The sequence below is a fragment of the Ranitomeya imitator genome, chromosome 2, assembly GCF_032444005.1.
Source record: "Ranitomeya imitator isolate aRanImi1 chromosome 2, aRanImi1.pri, whole genome shotgun sequence".
NCBI lineage: Eukaryota > Metazoa > Chordata > Amphibia > Anura > Dendrobatidae > Ranitomeya > Ranitomeya imitator.
This window is the reverse complement of record NC_091283.1, coordinates 375,430,506-375,445,559: the sequence shown is the minus strand read 5'-3', so window position 1 is coordinate 375,445,559 and position 15,054 is coordinate 375,430,506. Positions and strand designations below refer to the sequence as shown.

Genomic DNA, 15,054 nt, shown 5'->3' with positions numbered 1-15,054 from the left:
TGTGGGACAACTGGCCTTGTGCCTCCTAGTCCAACCCCTCCCCCAACACTGATCAGCAGCTCTCTGTCACTATACAATGGACAGAAAAAGCTGTGGTGTGGGTAAGATTATACACAGCTCAACAACTGATCTGTTCTAAACCTGCAGAGAAAACTGAAACTATCATAACTTCTGCACCTAGTAAACTAAGTGACATATAGATGGAATCAGGGTATATGTCCCTACCTCAGGCTGCTGTTAGATTACAAAGCAAAAGTCTGCTGATAGATTCCCTTGAAGGAGAACATTAGAGTTAATTATTAAAATGAGAGGAATCGAGAGAAAAAAAATCCAACAATGGCAGGCAAATTATAGGTACTGGGTATACAATTGGTGCAAATTTGATTAAGACAAAAACATTCACATGACCAATATTTAGATTTGTGCTTTCCTTCTCAGAGAAAGTTAGGTTAGTTGAGCAAGAAATTTTTTTTATATATTTGGGATTTTTCAGAGCATAAAATGCAATAAAGTTTTAGAATGAAGTAAATGAGAAAAAAAAAGTTTCAGTTTCACTCTAAAATGTTTAATTGAGTAAATGTATAAAAAGTCAACAAAGGAGATCAGCAGTCTGCTGGTCATTAACGAAAAAGCAAAAAAAATCTTAGGCTTTAATTACACTACTTGTCAGAAAATTAAGAACTCCTACTTAAAGAGGAGCGAATGTGCTCAAATAAGGCGTTATCCGACCATGCTCGTTGGCTAACTGAGCGACTTCGGCATACTCGAAAAATATGTTCCGAGTTCCCGCACTTGTTCAACAACCACAACATATGCGGGGCAATCCCTGCATGTGTTGCGACTGTCGAAAAGCCGCGAAACATGCATGTGCGGGAACTTGAACACATTTTTCGAGCATGCCGAAGTCACTCGAGTACCACACGAGCATGTTCTGATAACACCTTATCTGAGCACATTCGCTCATCAATGCTCATGATCTCCATCATTATTCTCAAAGCTTAGGAAACTTCAGTTTATTATTAACAAATAAGGAGAAGCTTTCATAATGAAGTTCTCTGCTAGTTGTCAGGAAACTCTAAATATTCCTCATCACTGGTCTGACTGTTAAGAAAGTTCTCCTCACATTCGCTGGTATCTCTTTCTTCACTATCTTCGTGTAGGACATTATCTTCAGAGCCTTCCAAGGCATTGCTAATGCCACATTTTTCGAAGGCTCTTACAACAGTTTCATCCTTTATTGACTGCCATGAGGTTTTCACCCATTTACAAACTTGTGGGATAGTGGGACTTTTCAATTGTTCAGCAGGCGTTAAGTCATGATGGTCAGCAGCCATCCAATCGTTCCACTTTTCTCGCATAAAAGCTTTAAATGGCTTGTTAATGGAGACATCTAGAGGTTGCAACTGGTTGGTAACGTCTACAGGAATTATAGCTAAATCAGTTTTAACATCTTTAAATCTCTTTTTTGTACATTCACTTATATGTGCTTTATACTGGTCAAGCACTAGTAGGGCAGTTGTTTTCCGAAGTCCTCCAGGACGTTTGGACCACACTTTTTCAATCCATACCTTCATTCCATCTTCGTCCATCCATCCTCTCTCGTGAGCATGCACAATAATTCCTCTTGGGATATCCTCTTTTGGCATGTCTTTCCTTTTAAAAATTATCATCGGTGGCAGTTTGGTGCCATCTGCACAGCAAGCCAACACAACTGTGTAATGAGTTTCCTCTTTTCTAGAGATTTTCACACCTTTTGCATCCACCGTTCTGTTTGATGGGACACCAAAGGTTATAGGGACTTCGTCCATGTTCCCAATCTGGCTCAGTTCAAATCTATGTCTTTTCATAGCATCGATTACAAATTTGTGAAAAGACAAAGTCTCAGTCTCATATTCTTCTGGCATTTTTTGAGTAATTCTATTATTAGTGCCCTTATGAAGGCCAGATCTTTTCAGAAATCTGTAACACCAAGAATCTGTACCAATAAAATCCTCAATCCCTTTCTCTGTTGCGATACGTTTGGCTTCTTCGATGATCATTTTTGAAGAGACTGAAAATCCGTAATTTCTGTGGTTTACGACCCATGATTTCATTTCCAGTTCCAGCTGTGGCCATTGTGCAGGATGGCCACGGAAACCGCGCTTGGTTTTATCCATTTTTTGAAGCTGGTTCTCTTGTTTTCTCCATTCTCTTATCATTTTTTCAGTCGGCGGTCGCCCAAACTGTCTCTCGGCTGCTCGGTTTCCATGTTGTTTAGCAAATTTTACGACTTTCAGTTTAAAAGGAATTTTATACGAAAGCCTTTTCTGCTTTGATATCTTCCAGCAATGTAATGTATTCGGCAGGGAACTAGAGGGCTTCACTGCTACAAAAGTAATAGGAATATAGTAATTAAAATACTGAAAAATATAGCTGCCAAGGTTATGGAGACATCTATGTCTGAAACAGTATAACAGCAGATTTATAGATAAACGTGTTATGGAGAATCAGTAAATGACGCCCTGTCAGGGTATGTTCCCAAGATCAGTGTTTGCTCAGGCTTTCAGGCAGCTGAATTTCTGCATGAATCCCGAACCTCAGCTCACTTGCGTTTTTACACGCATCCCCTCAGCAAAGCATCTAGAAGAAGCAGTTAATCCATGGCAAGGAATTAACATCCATCTCTCTTCACACAGCTATAGAACTCTGCTTGCTGTCCATCATCTACTGCCTTGTTATCCTGCAACAACTTTAACCCCTTACTATTATGCCCGATGTCGGTATCCCTCCCTTTCATGTGGGCTCCGGCAGTGAGCCCACATCTTTCCTGGGACATGTCAGCTGTTTTGAACAGCCGACATGTGCCCGCAATAGCCGCGGTTGGAATAGAGATCCACCCACGGCTATTAACTAGCTAAATGCCACTGTCAAACACGGACAGTGGCATTTAAAATGACGCTTCCAGCAATCGCGCCGGAAATACACAAACCGGTGACCAGCATCATGTGATCTCGGGTCACCGGTGTGTCGGCATGATAACCAGATATCTCCTGGAGACCTCTATGGTTGTCACTGTCAGATTGTTTTCAGCGCCACCCAGTGGTTGGCGCTCATAGCAATTCAGCAATTCTACTACATAGAGGCGATCTATCACCTCTATGTAGCAGTGCCAATCGAGTAATGCCAGCTTCAAGTTCAAAATCACCACCCTTTCGCCCCATTCAAAATTAGTGATGAGCGAGTATACTCATTGCTCGGGTTTTCCCGAGCATGCTCGGGTGGTCTCCGAGTATTTGTGAGTGGGGGTTGCCTGGTTGCTTGGCATTCCCCAAATGTAATCAAGCTAACAGTCGCAAATCATGCAGCTGCGGCAAGGAAAACTTAGGGTATGTGCACACATTGCGGATTTGCCTGCGGATCTGCAGCAGCTTTCCATCCAGTTTACAGTACCATGTAAAACAAAATCTGCAGTGCACACGCTGCGGAAAATACCGCTCGGAAACGCTGCATTGTATTTTCCACAGCATGTCAATTCTTTGTGCGGATTCCGCAGCGTTTTACACCTGCTCCTCAATAGGAATCCGCAGGTGTAAAACCGCAGGTGAAATCCCCACAAAAAACGCAGGAAATCCATGGTAAATCCGCAGGTAAAATGCAGTGCGTTTTACCTGCGGATTTTTCAAAAACGGTGGGGAAAAATCCGCACAAGAATCCGCAACATGGGCACATAGCCTAAATATCCAATCAGTCACAAATACTCGGAGATCACCCGAGCGTGCTCACGAGCAACGAGTTTACTCGCTCATCACTATTCAAAATAAAACAATAAAAATAAAATCAAACCTACACATATTTGGTATCGCCGGGTTCAAAATCGCCTGATCTATCAAATAAAAAAAAAAGTATTAACCTGATCGCTAAGCGGCGTAGCAAGAAAAAAAAAGTCAAAACGCCAGAATTAAATTTTTTTGGTCGCCGCTACATTGCATTAAAATGCAATAAAGGGCGATCAAAAGAACATATCTGCACAAAAATGGTATCATTAAAAACCATCAGCTCGGCAAGCAAAGAATAAGCCCTCACCCAACCAGAGATTGCAAAAAATGGAAATGCTGTGGGTATCGGAAAATGGCGCAAATTTATTTTATTTATTTTCTAAGCAAAGTTTGGAATTTTTTTTTCACCACTTAGATAAAAAAAGACATGTTTGGTGTCTATGAACTTGTAATGACCTGGAGAATCAGAATGGCAGGTCAGTTTTAGCATTTAGTGAACCTAGCCAAAAATCCAAAACAACAAGTGTGGGATTGCACTTGTTTGCAATTCCACCGCACTTGGAATTTTTTTTCCCCTTTTCTAATACACAACATAATAAAACCAATGGTGTCATTCAAAAGTACAACTCGTCCCGCAAAAAGTAAGCCCTCACATGGCCATATTGATGGAAAAATAAAAAAGTTATGGCTTTGGGAAGGAAGGGAGCGAAAAACGAAAACGCAAAACCGAAAAATGCTCCGGTCATGAAGGGGTTAATGGTATAGAACTCTTCTTGCTGAATCCTTGCTATATTTCATCTCTTGCATTGTACTCAATACTGACTGCTGTATATCCATGGTTGGGGTTACTGTAGATATCTTGGGAAAAGTGTTACAGCATAGAGAGGGAGCAAGGACTGGTGTCTTTGATCATCTATCCACCACCTGGTGTGTTGAGCAGCTGCTAATTTATCTTAAACCAGCTTCCACAATCCCTCTCTCCTGATCCTGCAGTGTGGCCTATACATTTAGAAGCATTCTAAAGCCCCCGTCACACAAAGCGAGATCGCTAGCGACATCGCTGCTGAGTCACAAGTTTTGTGACGCAACAGCGACCTCAGTAGCGATCTCGCTATGTGTGACACGTAGCAGCAACCAGGCCCCTGCTGTGAGATCGCTGGTCGTGTCGGAATGGCCTGGACCTTTTTTTGATCATTGAGGTCCCGCTGGGTAGCACACATCCCTGTGTTTGACACCTTACCAACGACCTCGTTGACAGGACGTCCCTCATTGAGGTCTGAATTGTCATGAAATAGCTGCCGTGTGACATCGTTGTACAGGTCGCTGCATCGCTGCTGCGTCGTTGGGGAGATCTCACTGTTTGACATCTCAACAGCGACCACATAGCGACGCAGCAACGATCCCTGACAGGTCGTATCGTTGTCGGGATCGCTTTAGCGTCGATAAGTGTGATGGGGCCTTTAGGGATCCACACAGTGTGGGGTGCATGCACGCATCCCCTCAGCAAAGCATCTAGAAGAAGCAGTTAATCTATGGCAGTTAGTCAGGGCAGAAGACAGGTAACCCACACTTTGCTCTCCCTTTTAGCCATGTGCCTTATTTCAATTCTCCTGTGTTCCCTTGCCATCCACTTTCACAGCACCATTCCCCCTCCATCACAACTCACACATCAGCCCCTCCATACTTCCCTCTCCCATGTACAGCTCCCAAGCACTTCTAAGCCTTCCTGAAAAACCTCAGCCCATCTTGCCGAAACACATTGCACAAAAAAACTTCTTACTATTCCAATAACTACTTGCTCTCTATCTTCCTACTCCTACTGATTTCAGGAGACATCTCCCCAAACCCTGGTCCACCATCCCCCAACCTTAACCCCTACCCTACCCTACCTCACATCGAAACCTTACTAACATTATTAATATTAGTTTTACTCCATCTCCTTTTGTGTCCTCTGGGATCCACTGTCTGTATGTAACAATCTTCCTTTCCTGCACAACTACTTTCTGAACAACTCTTAATCTGTTGGCCCTCACTGAAACCTGGATTCAGGATTCTGACACTGTCTCCCCTGCTGCCATTTCCCATGGTGGCTTACAATTCTCACATTCCCCGAGACAGATTTGTGGAGACAGAAGTATGCCAACTCCACTAACAATGCACTTTCCAGGTCACCCCCCCCCCCAGTTCCATCACACTCATTCCCTTCTTTTGAGGTCCACACCATCAGGCTCTTCCACCCCCTCTCCCTCAGACTAGCGGTCATAAACTGGCCCCCAGGCTCACCCATACACTTCCTTGACCATTTCTCTGCCTGGCTGCCGCACTTCATGTCCTCCAAACTCCCAAGCCTTGGGGGGGCGTGGCCTAGCGACGAATGTGAGCGGACGTGCGAAGGGTCTCTCTCCCTGCACCGCTCCTTAAACCTACCCTTTCAGGCGCCGCCGAACGCCGAAAACCGGGCAGAGGGACCCCGCAAGTCCCCGGCGAGGGGAAGAAGGCTCCGGAGTTGATAAGCGGTGAGGAGCGGAGATGCCGCGCCGCAAACAGTCGGCGCCTGCAGCCGGCGCGAAAATTCAAGATGGCGCCGTGGCCGAGGAGGAGGCGGCCAGGGCCAGCGCTACATACCGCCGGAGGCTGGAGGTAATAGCCCGGCTGGAGCGATTTGCCCGCACGGAGGAGGGGGGAGCCCTGCTGCTGGGTCCAGAGGGACTTGAGGTGGAGGAAGCCCTGATGAGGCAAGAAAGTGGAGGGGACGCTGGGACCGGTGAAGTGGAGGTGCAATGTTCCCCAGGGAGGGCGCAGGGAGCGCACAGTGCAGAAAGTGTGACACCTGCTGCTAGCCCTGTGCAGACCAATAACTCTGATGTGGTACAGCAGCCAAGGATGGGGGAACCAACACTGCAGGACATTTTCTCTGTCGTTATTCACTGCAAATCTGCCCTGGCCGCGCTGAATCTGAGGGTGGATGATCTGACAGTTGAAATAAAGTCCCTTAACTCTGCTATGCGCAAAGTGGAGAAAAGAGTGGAGGTGGTGGAGGAGCGTGTGGGCAGTGTGGAGGATCAGACAAACGAACTGTTAAAAAGAGAAAAGAAATATATTCAACGAATTGCAGAGCTGGAATTTAAGACAGATGATTTGGAAAACCGATCTCGGAGAAACAATTTAAGAATAATTGGGGTGCCGGAGAAGGTGGAGGGAAATAATTCCACTGAATATATTGAGGCATGGCTCAAGAACTCGGTGGGAGGAGCAGACCTTACCAAACATTTCTCGGTGGAAAGGGCTCATCGGGTCCCCACTCGCCCTCTGCCGCCCGGCTCGGCCCCTCGTGCCATATTGGCAAAAATTCTGGACTACCGGGATCGGGAGACTTTACTGAGAAAGGCCAGGCTGAGTGATGGCCTGAGTATAAATGGGAATCGGATCTCCATTTATCCGGACTACTCGGCATCGGTGCAGAAACTTAGAATGAAGTTTGGGGAGGTCAAGCGACGGCTCCGTGAACTGGACCTAAAATACTCAATGCTCTACCCAGCTAAGCTTAGGGTCGTGGCGCTGGACCGTGTTCAATTTTTTCAAAATCCGGAGGAGGCGATGCAATGGCTGGACACCAACGCCAAGAAGATTGGCACTGAGCGGAACCGTTAAGAATGTTTCGGAAGGATTGTGACTCTGCTGGTTCTGCCTCTCTTCGTTGGAGGGGTCCTTTCTGAATGTTACTGTTGTAGATGGTTCAACTGCACCTAACGTTTACAGTATTATGTTCGGCGGCGTAATGAATATTTCATATTGGTCGCGGTGTGGGGGGAAGAGATGGACGGCAAAAGACTTAGTTCTAGGGTATACTAAGTGCCCTCGGTTCTCATATAGAGAAAGAAAGTTCGGAGTATCTGAGTTATCTTGAGTTTTAGATGGGGAAGGTTGGGTTAGTTGTTGGGATGGGGGGTGGGAAGGGGGGGGAGGAGGGCATTGGGGGAGACCTGGGAGAGACGATTCTTATTTTATACCTTTTTCTAAGGAAATGGGAGGGAAGGTTAATATTATAAGTTGGAATGTTAGGGGGCTAGCGGACGCTACTAAACGTGCGGCAATATTTCAGTACTTAGTGAAACAGAGGCCCTCGGTGATATGCCTGCAAGAAACTCACTTAGTGGAGGAAAAAGTAGATATGTTACAGAAAAAATGGGTGCGCAGGGCATATCACTCGACTTTCTCTAATTATGCAAGGGGGGTGTCTGTTTTGATCCATACTAGTACTCCATTTGAGGAAGTTGAGGTTAAAATTGATAAAGATGGTCAGTATGTCCTTTTGGTGTGTAAAATTCTTAACCGTCTGATTTGCATTGTTTCAATATATATACCCCCGCCGTATTCTGGTAAGAAAATTCAAGAGATTTTGGGGCATATGAGAGGGTGGGTCGGGGTTCCTCTTCTGGTGGTTGGAGATGTGAACAATATTGCCGACGACCATTGGGATAAGAGTAATCACGCTCCGCTACGTAGGGACGGTAATGGCACTCCTTTTGGGAATTACCTTAGAGAAATAGGCTGGATTGACTTATGGCGGGTTCGAAACGCTAATACTTATTCTTATTCCTGTTACTCGACCACGTATGGTTCTATGTCTCGTATCGATGTCGCCATGGGCAATGATGGGATGAACGAATTGTTAAGTGAGGTGGAATATAATCCCAGGATTCTATCAGATCATAGTCCAGTTCGGGTATCATTAAAATTATCTGAACAGGTTGGTTCACGGAAGATGGGATGGAAGGTCCACCCCTCCTGGTTACAACTCTTGGACATGGAAAGGGTGGGGGCTGAAATAGAGGAGTTTTTTAGAATTAATGATGGGAGTGCGGAATGCCACGTAGTATGGGACACCATGAAGGCGTATTTAAGGGGGATTCTGTTTCGTGACATTTCACGACATAAGACTAGGACTAGAGTACAGGATCAAGCTATTCTGGAAGAACTGAAGGCAGCTGAGGCAGCATTGGGGGCCCATTGTACTAAGGAGTCTCAGAGTCGGATGAGGAAGGCCCAAGAGGAGGTCAATCAATTATATTTGAGAAGGGCGGAGAGATTGCGGGCCTTTCAAAAAGCGTCTTTTTATTCAGAGGGGGAAAAGGTGGGGCATTTACTTTCGGTAGTGGCGTCTGCACAGAGGGACTCCTCTCATGTCTACTCCATTAGGAGGGAAGATGGAATATTGGTTACTCAGGGGGAGCAGATTTTGGAAGTGTTTAGGAAATTCTACAATAAGCTATATACTTCAAGTGTGGACAGGGGGGCTGAGGACATGACGGACTACTTGGAGGGGATTGACCTGCCTAGGTTGAGTAAAGAAGACTGTGAGTTGTTGGAGGAGCCGATTGGGGAGGAAGAATTGGGGGCCGCTTTGGCGGGGGTTGCTGGGGGTAGGGCTCCGGGGGCGGATGGTATTCCAGCTGAGATGTACAAGGTATTGAAAGAAACTTTGTTGGCCAAACTGTCGGAGGTGTATAATAGGTCATTGGAAAGAGGGGAGTTACCTGTTTCAATGAGAGAGGCTATCGTGGTCGTTATCCCTAAGGCCGACAAGGACCCACAATTACCAGAATCCTATAGACCAATCTCACTTTTGACGGCTGACATTAAGATACTGGCAAAAGCTCTGGCAAACAGGTTATCTAGGGTGATTGACAGACTGGTTCACCCGGATCAGTCAGGCTTTATGCCCAATAAATCAACGGCACTTAATCTGAGAAGGTTATTTTTAAATTTGCAAATCCCTTCTGACAATGTTGGCAAACGGGTTGTGGTATCCTTGGACGCTCATAAGGCTTTTGATTGCGTGGAGTGGAGTTATTTGTGGTCAGTACTGGAACGAATGGGGTTTGGACCTAAATTTATCTCATGGGTGCGGCTGTTGTACTCTTCTCCGGTGGCCAAAATTAGAGTGAATGACGCTCTCTCTGAGACTTTCTCTTTATCTAGAGGTACTAGACAGGGCTGCCCTCTGTCCCCGCTGCTCTTCGCCTTGGCGGTGGAACCCCTTGCCGCAAAGATCAGAGGGTCCCGGGAGGTGAAGGGTTTTATGTACGGGGAGGCGGAAGAAAAAGTAGCGTTATACGCTGATGATATCCTGCTCTTCTTGGAGGATTCCGAGGGGACCTTGGTAAAGACGGAGGCCATTATTGAGGAATTCGGGAGTTATTCGGGCTTAAGGATCAATTGGGACAAATCGAATATGATGTTGATAGATGGGGATAGTGGGGACGGTGATGGGGGGGACTCTGTCACAAGGTTGAGGCTAGTTGAGAAATTTAAGTACTTGGGGATTCAGATCGCACTCCCTCTGACTAGCTTTGAGGAACTGAATTTGGCACCTCTTCTGCGTAAGATACGTACCAAGGTCCAGGCGTGGAAAAAGCTACACTTATCGGTAATTGGTAGGATTAACCTGATAAAGATGATTGTGATGCCGCAGTTACTCTATGTGTTGCACAATTCCCCTATATGGATATCGCAGAATAGGTTTCGGAGGATTAGATCTTTGTTTGGTGAGCTGATCTGGGGTGGGAAGAGCCCCAGATTTAAACAGGAAACCCTACAGAGACCAAAGACGGAGGGAGGGGTGGCATTGCCCAATCCGTGGTTGTATTTTTTGGCCTCACAGTGTCAGCATTTCAAGGGATGGGGAGATGGGTCAGGTGGGATGCGGGCACCTTGCAGCCTGAGATCATTGATTGGGACAAAGGTGTTGAGTGAGGGCCTAGAGGGGGGACATTTCCGTGAGAAAGGTTCTAAATTTTGCACTGTAAGGCTCATTCACAAGGTGTGGGATAAAGTTAAAGGAATTAGGGGTGTACGGGCACTCACTAGATTCTCACCCATTTGGAACAACTGTGTCCTACAGGAGTTTAGACAGATGGAGGGATTTCATATTTGGAGGGAGGCAGGCATCTCTCGGATGGGCCAGATTTTACATCAGGGTAGAATTAGAGACTTTGAGATATTGCAGGAAGAATTTTTACTCCCGGAGTCTGAGATGTACCAATACCGTCGTCTTTCTCATGCGTACCGGGCACAGTGTAAGAGAGGGCCTGTTGAAATCCAGGTGGATCTTATGCTGGATTTTATCCTTGAAGGGGGAGGCACGAAGGGGGTGATTTCGGGTATATATGAATTCCTTCTATTTTCTTTTCTGGCGGAGCACCCTATTAGAGCAAGGGCGAAATGGGAGGCTGACCTGGGGGCGATTGATGATGACCGATGGGAATCAGTATTGGATTATGTGCCCAAGATATCAATGAGTGAGCCTGGTAGGCTGTCACAATTATTTGTCATTCATAGGGCTTACAGAACCCCAGACATGTTGTTCAAAGCCGGATTAAGGCCTAATTCAGAATGCCCTAGATGCTCGCAGTCCGAAGCAGGCATCCTTCATATGTTGTGGCAGTGCCCCAGGCTGTCCTCCTTTTGGGTGGTGGTGTTGAATAAAGTGGGTTTGGCATATAGTTGTAATGTGCCTCGGGATCCTCTGGTATGTGTTTTGGGCTATGTGGAGGAGGTAATAACTGATAAGCTGTATAAAACGGTTATAGCTAGACTGTTATTTATTGCGCGAAAGTTGATCGCCAAATTCTGGATTAGGGAAGAGCCACCAACAAGGAGAGACTTTATGAAGCAAGTGGACCATATCATTGCTTTGGAGAAGAGTATCTACGTTAGGAGGAATAAGATGGACCTCTTTGACAGGTTGTGGAGCCCGTGGCTTGAATCAATGTGACCTGAAGACCTTTTGCCCCTATGGAAATATTTTTTGACAAGTCATCTTCCTCTTCTTGTACTTTTGTATGTGATAATTTAGTGGGGGATGACTCTTGACAGGTCTCTAGTGGGTGGGGGGAAGGGGGGTGGGAGTTTGGTTTGGGACTAAATAAGTTTTCTAACAAAAAAAAAAGTATTGTGTATTTGTATATTGCTGAAAACAAACTATTCCTTTTATTGTCTATGCACAATTTTGATGGTTTAATAAAAATATCTGATTCAAAAAAAAAACTCCCAAGCCTTATACTGGGAGACTTCAACATCCCCCTCAACAGCCCCCCTTCCACATCTGCATCCCAGCTTCTATCACCACTTCTCTCAGCCTCTCACAGTTCTCAACCTCTGAAACACACAAAGACGGTAACACCCTTGACCTGGTCTTTTTCCAGCTCTGTTCAATCTTCTACGTAGATAACTCACTGCTTCCCCTCTCTGACCACAACATTCTGTCCTTCACGCTCACAAATCCTCCCCCAACCCAGCACACTCCTACCTACCACACATTCAGAAATCCACAAGCCATTAACCCTCATACACTTTTAGACTCCCTACACTCATCACTGTCCCCAATCTCCTCTTTTTCCTGTCCTGATCTGGTTGTACATTACTACAATGACACTCTCAGAAGCACCCTTGACCAAGTAGCTCCTCTCACCCTCAGAACCTCCAAGCATAGAGTGAAATAGCCCTGGCTCACATCATAAACTCTTTCTTCAGCGATGCTCTAGGAGTGCTGAACGCTTATGAAGGAAAACTCGCACACCAGAAGACTTCAACAACTTCAAATTTATGTTAAGAACCTATAAACTCTGCCCTTCACCTCATCAAACAGACCTACTACACCACCCTGATCTCCTCACTATCCAACAACCCCAAGAAACTTTTTGACACCTTTCATTCAACTCCGCATGGACGCAAGCACATGCCCCTATCACAGACATTTGTGCTGATGACCTGGCCTCCCACTTTATACAGAAAAGAGATAATATCTGTCAGGAAATCCGCTCCCAGCCACCAGGGGCCGTGACTCCTATCCCTCCATGCATTTCCACTGGCTCACTCTCCACATTTCATCCCATCATAGAAGAAGTCTCCAGGGCTACTCTCTTCTCATCTGACTACATGCACTAATGACCCCTTTCCCACATCTCCTTCAGTCTCCCTCTCCAGTCGTCACAACTCACTTAACTACAATCTTTAATCTCTCTCTCTCTCCTCTGGCATTTTCTCCTCCTCTTTCAAACACTATCATTAATCCATTATTAAAGAAACCCGTTCTTGACCCATCCTGCACAAACAACTACAGACCAGTCTCCAATCTCCCCTTCATCTCTCAACTCTTGGATCGCCTGGTCTACTCCCGCCTTACCCGTTACCTCTCCACTCATTCCCTCCCTAGACTCTTCACAGTCCGGCTTCCGCCCCCTACATTCGACAGAAACTGCACTCAACGTGACCAATGACCTTCTGACAGCAAAATGTAATGGTGACCACTATGCTCATTCTTCTTGACCTTTCACAAGATTTCAACACTGTTGACCACCACCTCCTACTCTCTAGGCTCCAAACACTAGGCATTAAGGACACTGCTCTCTCCTGGTTCTCTTCCTATCTTTCGGACAGTCCTTCAGTGTTTTGTTTGCTGGCTCCACTTCATCTCCTCTTCCTCTCACTGTTGGGGTACCTCAGGGCTCAGTCCTTGGCCCCCTTCTCTTCTCGCTCTCTACAAGGCCCCAACTAGACAGAACATCAGCAGATTTGGCTTTCAGTACCATCTTTATGCTGATGACACACATCTATACATCTAGACCTTACCCCCGCTGTACTACAGAATGCCAGCGACTGTCTGTCAGCAGTCTCCAACATCATGTCCACTCTCTATCTGAAACTCAACCTTTCCAAAACTGAACTACTTTTGCTCCCGCCATCTACTAACCTCCCTAAATCTGACATTTCCCTCTCCGTGGGTGGCACCATAATAACACCCCGGCAGCAGGGGTGCTGTCTGGGTGTTATGTTTGACACCAATCTGTCCTTCACCTCCCACATACAATCTCTTGCTCTACACCTAAAGAATATCTCTAGAATTCGCCCTTTTCTCACCATGGAAACAACAAAAACCCTTAGGCCGCCGTCACACATGCGAGTTTTACGGACGTAAGAGCGCAGAATCTACGTCCGTAAAACTCGCAAAAAATACGGCACAATTATTCTCTATGCCCCTGCTCCTATTTGCCGTATTTTACTGATCAGTATTATACGGCTTTCTACGGCCGTACAAAATCGCAGCATGCTGCGTTTGTCACCGTACTGCGCAAGAAATACGCCAATGAAAGTCTATGGAAGCGTGAAAAATACGGATTACACACGGACAAGCAGTGTGACTTGCGAGAAATACGCAGCTCTGTTAGAGAGAAAAGCCGGTAATTCAGTGCGGTGTACAGTAAAATCACACTGACAGCTTACAGTAGAATAGGTAGAATAAATGTGTACACATAGAATAGGTATATATATATATATATATATATGTCAGTGAGACACATATATGTATATATATTAATATTTATTCCAGCGCTATACAGCTTGAAAGCCGGTAATTCAATTACCGGCTTTTTCCTTCTCCTTCCTAAAACCCGACATGATTTGAGACATGGTTTACATACAGTAAACCATGTCTTCTCTCCATTTTTTTTGCAGATTCCACACTACTAATGTCAGTAGAGTGTATCTGCAAAATTTGGCCGTTCTAGCTCTTAAAATAAAGGGTTAAATGGCGGAAAAAATTGGCGTGGGCTCCCGCGCAATTTTCTCCGCCAGAGTAGTAAAGCCAGTGACTGAGGGCAGATATTAATAGCCTGGAGAGGGTCCACGGTTATTGGCCCCCCCCTGGCTAAAAATATCTGCCCCCAGCCACCCCAGAAAAGGCACATCTGGAAGATGCGCCTATTCTGGCACTTGGCCACTCTCTTCCCATTCCCGTGTAGCGGTGGGATATGGGGTAATGAAGGGTTAATGCCACCTTGCTATTGTAAGGTGACATTAAGCCTAATTAATAATGGAGAGGCGTCAATTATGACACCTATCCATTATTAATCCAATACTAGTAAAGGGTTAAATAAAACACAAACACATTTTTTAAAATTATTTTAATGAAATAAAAACAATGGTTGTTGCAGTATTTTATTCAACGCCCAATCCAGTCACTGAAGACCCTCGTTCTGTGAGTAAAAAAACATAATAAACCAACAATATACTTACCCTCCGCAGATCTGTAACGTCCAACGATGTAAATCCTTCTGAAGGGGTTAAAACATTTTGCAGCAAGGAGCTTTGCTAATGCAGGCTGCTCCTCGCTGCAAAACCCCAGGGAATGAGGCTAAAAATAGATCAATGATCTATATTTAGCTTCATTTGCGGTGAGGCGCCCTCTGCTGGATGTTTATAGATCGTGGGAACTTGCCTAGAAAGCCTGGGAGCTTTC

General features: G+C 45.6%; 1 protein-coding gene across 1 annotated transcript in view; it reads right to left on the bottom strand.

The window, feature by feature from the left end:
• Positions 1-543: 543 nt before the first annotated feature.
• Positions 544-15,054, bottom strand: part of LOC138664013 (uncharacterized) — a 69,883-nt gene continuing 55,372 nt past the window's right edge. Inside the window, exon 13 of the mRNA XM_069750414.1 lies at positions 544-2,365. Within this exon, the coding sequence (XP_069606515.1) occupies positions 1,059-2,365 (1,307 nt within the window). The 3' untranslated portion in view covers positions 544-1,058. The remainder of the gene's footprint in view (positions 2,366-15,054) is intronic.